The sequence below is a fragment of the Formica exsecta genome, unplaced genomic scaffold, assembly GCF_003651465.1.
Source record: "Formica exsecta isolate Colony F162 unplaced genomic scaffold, ASM365146v1 scaffold122, whole genome shotgun sequence".
In the NCBI taxonomy this organism is placed as follows: Eukaryota; Metazoa; Arthropoda; class Insecta; order Hymenoptera; family Formicidae; genus Formica; species Formica exsecta.
In genome coordinates, this window is record NW_021848556.1 from 2,069,552 (window position 1) to 2,075,332 (window position 5,781).

Genomic DNA, 5,781 nt, shown 5'->3' on the forward strand with positions numbered 1-5,781 from the left:
AGATCCATTTTTTATTGTATATGTATTTAATCATTGCCTAAGCAAAAGTTTTGTTTCTTGTCCAACAAATTGAACGCTCGGTATTGAATTAGTAAGATATAATATAGAATAACATCAATCTTTATTAAAAATACATATACACATAAATCTCTTTTTCTTTAAATTTTATTTTCTCCACTGGTATTGTGTATCAGCGATTTTGCACGTACAAAACTTAAGGATGTTTTGACTGTACAATAGTAGCAAAAAACAGTCAACATTAAAACAAAAACATATTTCTTATATTTGGAAATAGTTGTAATTAATATTTTTCCTAATTTATGACAAAAACTTTTAATCGTGAATTCCCTTTGAAATCAATTTGCAAGAAACAAAAAAGAAACAAGTAATTTGCAGAAAAAGAGAGAGAGAGAGAGAGATAATTTTCTATAATTCTTAATAAATAATTTTTACACGAGTAAGTGGATCTAAATTAAGTTTTGCACAAATATTTATTAGAGTTTCCTTAATATATGTGAAAATTTTTATTTCGTTGGCAATGTTTTTTTCTTGTCAAGTTTGTCAATAAATGCTTCAATACGCAATTTTTAATAAGACTCAATACTATTTTTCCAAACCGTTAAGAGAATGTGCTCAGGTTTCGTACAGATACTCAGAAAAAATAGTAGAACAGTCTACGAAATTTTCATGCTTCTGTCAATGTTTTGACATATGACACATACATCCTTAAGCCGCCATCAAAATGAATGCCACGTCGAAAGCTTATTTATGTATGACGAAGACGTCGTTTCGTTTACATTTGTGAGCGAGAAATTAGTTATGCAGATTAACGTAGCAATGTGTGCCTTTCGCGAAAGTTCTTACGGTTTTCACGCGGGTTGCATACAGGTTGTGGATTAGCGTTGCGCTATTACACGTACTAGTCTCGCATTAAAAAAAGTTTGGTCTACTTTTTTACTCACTGATACGAATAATATCTTTTTACGATGTGTACTCACGTAATTCGCGCATGCTTTGAAACGAAAAAATGTCTCGCGTAAACCTGAAGGTTTCATTAATCTTTTACGTTTAGTGTTATGTGACTATAACGTCAAGTTCTGTTCCGATATTTTTTTTTTTCCATAACATGAACAAGAAGAACAAGCAATGCAATTTATTCTGCAGCATGTCTTTATGTTAAATTGAAAAGTAAGATAGGATATATCGAAGATCTGTTACAATATATATCTTTTTACTAAAGAATTACTATATTAATAATTGTATTCTTTAGTTTTTTTATCATCTGCTTTATGCTATATAAAAATATAAAGTGAATCATGAAATGGAGGTTGTTTCTACTTGGTAAGTAGATAACACTTTTAACGGGCAGACTGACTTTCAGATCTCTCGGAGATGCAACTTTGTGCTGATGTGGAAGCAAAGTGGATTTGTTTATTTTATGCAGGTTGCATAATAGATTATTTATGTGGTACGCCACATATATTCTCTCCTCCGTATATTTTATATATAATAGTTATTAGAGATGTCTTTGGTCTTTGATCTACATAATTCAATGCTGCCGTATTGTACATTTTGCTATATCAAATTTATGAATGCGATACGCAATATTTTATGAAAGTATTATGTTTTGAGTTTTCAAATATCACATCTTTAACATCTTCAATTAATTTTACACACATATATTAAGAACACTACTAACAATAAGTGTAGTAATTATAATTAAGACTATTTAATTTCGAATGTGTTATCATACAATACGAATGAATTGTATATGTATGTGTATTTTGTAGAAAAACAATGTCACGCACACATTGAAGATTAATAAAGTAATGCATAATTGTTGAGAATAATGAATCGCATTTTACATTTATCAAGCGCAAGGCCGCTCCTTTTTAATTTCTCTTTATTTCACGCAAACCAGACATTACGATAATTAATTATGAGAGCAGTTTGCGCAATAGCTAACAAGGTATCATGTATTATGTGTGGTTCTGTACTAAAATTTAGTAATCTTATACTTGTAATAGATCATGTTTACACGTGCTATATTTCGTTCAAGACATGTACCGTATATTCCGAGGAGTGTCTCACTAACCAAAAATTTGTACATGTATTGCGAATTATCGGGAATTACCCAAGTAATTCCATGTAATACACCGTGTAATTTTAAGTAATGCGACGGACAAATTTACATTCGAGTTCAACTATAGAAGACGTACTTTCAGATGAAAGGTCATTCTTTTGAGTTTTTTTCTTTTATTTATTGGCCCTTAGGTTGGCACTCCTTTTATTTAGTTCTTTTTTAGTTTTAAATGGCATTTCTCTGGACATTCCTCTTACTCCTAATAATCTATCTATAGACAATCGGCCGTATTTTGTATCACAAAACCAACATAATGTCGATTTTCTTACCAACAATATATTATTTTTAATTCTCTAATTCAATCTCTTATATATCTACCCTCATGCCAAACAATATATGTATAACAATACATACATATGTGCGTGACTAAAGTTACGCACATATAAATAACTTGTATCTTTATTATCTTTCTATATATTATATATGGATATAAGAAATATCTGGACGGAGCGCAACGCTGCGGGGTTGAAAGATAAAGGGTGAGCGGAATGAAAGATTTATGGAACTCAGAATAAAGAATAACAGGAGACAGCATATCGGTAGTGGGGGTAGACTTTTCGCTAACGGTAGTACGTTATCGCAGCCATCTTGAGCGTCCAATTTTTTCAACGTTTTTCAGAGCCATGTATAGCCACTTGTTGTCTTACTTGTTCCAGTTTGCATTTATTTTGCGCACGATTACCGATTCTAAATAAGTGAGAGGAAGAGTCAATATTAGGCTAAAAAAATATTATTAATAAGTGTTAATTGTAAGATCATGGTGCATTGCCAGGCCTTTGAGGTACTTCCAGTATCTTCGTCATTTTTATATATAGTCACTTCCGTCCGTTTGCTTAAAACCAAATGCTCACTCCTGTTATTCTTTACTCTGAGGGAACAAATGAGATATATTTAAGATGGCGGCGGCGGACATACCTATAACTTTAAGGCGGATATGCTTATAATTTCAAAGTTGCACGCATAGATTACGTATAATCAACACTTATACCTTTATTTTATAGGACTGCCTATGTATGTTTGCGCATTTAATATAAAAAATACCATATTTTAGGAGCATTAATTTCACATTAGATATTTTTTAAATAATTTATTTTGCTCGAAAGAGGTGAAGGGCGAAGAGGTGTCTTTACGGATATCGAAGCGAGACGCCAGTCGATTTTCGAGAATTCTGTTTATTCTAAAGCAGTTCTGATATAGTTCTGCTTATTTTAAAACAGTTCTCATATAGTTCTAGGCATGTACATTGTCTTTCCGGAGAGTTCTGATGATAAAAACAATTAAAAATTTTTTTTAATTATTTGCTCCCAAAACGCATGTTTTCCAGTATAAAAGTGAAATCGCTATTAACGAACATTCTCGAAAATTCTCATATAGTACCTCCCTTCCATATCCTTACCACCACCCCCACCACCATACTTTTGATCTAGCTACGTATTTTCCGAGCTACAAGGGAGGAATGGAAGGGGCAGGACAGGACGGGGATGCCTATGATTGGTTCGTTATACAATAGTTTCGTAAAACTATAAAAAAGATGGGATAGAGTAAGAGAAGAGGGATTAGTTCGTAAAAAACCTTCACAACGAAAGGTTAGATTACGTTCAATTTTCAATCAGCTCTAGGACATTTTGTTCTGATCGAAATCTTTTGGAGGATTAATTAAGATATTTGGGTAATAATGAGTTTTGTTTTATTACATGGTATATGTAAAATAGCACATATATTTTCAACCATAGCCGTGAGAAAGTTATACTCAGTGTTCTTCTCCTTTGTTATAAAAGTGTTAAAAGTTTTATCATAGAAAGTTTTATCATAGAAATGTTAAATGTCCATTGAAATTATACTTGTTCTCGTTCAGAATATTAATCTTTTGGTGAACTTTTGTGTTTGCTCAGGTCTGGAGTACAGTCCTTCTTGGAGTCCCACAGCACCGCCTTTGAGTTTCATACCGCAAGAACCGGCGTGTTATTCTCATTCATTTCGCAATGGCCGACGCATCCCGCTAAACAAGAGGCGCAATAAACAGCTAACTCCTACTCATTCTTGGTTAACTGCTACGCTTAGAGGGCATACCGGTTTCATCAGCGACATGAGCTTTTCCAACAATGGCAGATACCTTGCAAGCTGTGCCGACGGTATGTAGCTAAACAAATTAGAAAAATGAAAGCCGCATTTTTAGTGATGCCAGTTTGGAGATACTGCTCGCTGTTATAGCGTATAGAGGGCAGTCTCCAAACTGGCATCACTGTTCTTAGCTCGCATAACTATAACTGGTGGTGTAGTTCTCATTCGGAGGATAATATACAAATATTTACGCCATTTATTATATGAATATTGAAATGCAAATAATATGCGAAATCACTTCGAAAAAAAATCGATATTTTAAAAATCGAAATTTTTAATTACGAACAGATACCACCATGAGAGTTATGCTATAGCAGCGAAAAGTCTTGTTCTATTTTTAATTCAAATTGATTTGTTAATTTAATGATCCACACGACGCGAAAATGTAATAAACTGCTTAAAATTTGTCACTTATGCAAATCGATGAATTACTTAGGTAGCAAGCTTTTTTTATGTGCATGTGCCCATGTTATCTTGTGTATATGACAGATATGGATAACTATAGCGGCATAGTATCGCCTCTACCTTTCCTTCTTTCTTTTATTGGCGGATTTTTTCTTTTGATAGTGGCACATTATTTTCATATTTTAAATTTTCGATATATATCCGATATCAACCAAGTGTTACACGATGGATATACATAAAAAAAATCATTTTCTTGGTAAAAGATTCTAGAGAGAGTTTTTCAGTTTTTTTTTTCAAACTACTATCAATAAATATTAGTCGTCCCAATGTCTTTTAAGAATTTAAAAATATATATTTCATCTATGAAAAAAATTGGTTACTGCAAATTGGGGCATAGATTGGGGCATAAATAGTCTAGATTTATTTTATACAGAGTTGATTATATTCTTTCGAGTTAGATACCATGCCGCTAAATAGAAATATAATATGAATATTCTGATTAATGCAGAGAAAATGAACCAAACGTTATCAGTTACAATTAAATAAAGAAAAAGTACTATGTCATAAATTTTGCATTAATACTTCAGGGAAAATATAATTAAGAAGTGAATCATAAATGAAAGTCGTGGGTGAGCCATAAAAGCCATTAAGCCAAAAAAGACATACGATTTATGAAGCGTAATGCGTCGCGTTTGGTTAATAATTTAACATTTTTTAACTTTTCGAGCTTTGTAAATATTCCTAAATTGAATTTCTTGATGAGCATACAAATAAATCGAAAATTTTATTTGGAAGTTCATTTATTTCTGTGGATAATATAAGAGTTAATCTGTGATTTTGCGAAATTAGAAAGGATTATATAACTCGAATATATATAATACATATGGATGTTGCTCATTTCTTTACTTATCTCATCATTCTTCAAATAAAAGTGATAGTGCAATGGCATCGTAATAATGAATTATGCCGTACGAATAAATTAATTGATTTAAAACAGTCGTTTCATGTGGTAGGTTAGGTACAATCTGACGCGAAAATATAAGTAAGGGAAGAAGTTGTATATCTCGGAATATTAAGAAATATTTTATATATGTGTGTGTAATTATATATAT

At 31.9% G+C, this 5,781-nt stretch overlaps 1 protein-coding gene across 2 annotated transcripts in view; it reads left to right on the forward strand.

The window, feature by feature from the left end:
• Positions 1-3,877: 3,877 nt before the first annotated feature.
• LOC115245467 (transducin beta-like protein 2) overlaps positions 3,878-5,781 on the forward strand; it is a 33,729-nt gene continuing 31,825 nt past the window's right edge. The window contains exon 1 of one of the 2 annotated variants that reach the window (XM_029823797.1): positions 3,878-4,275. In XM_029823797.1, the coding sequence (XP_029679657.1) occupies positions 3,966-4,275 (310 nt within the window). In that variant the 5' untranslated portion in view covers positions 3,878-3,965. The remainder of the gene's footprint in view (positions 4,276-5,781) is intronic. The other variant, XM_029823807.1, reaches the window with a different exon arrangement.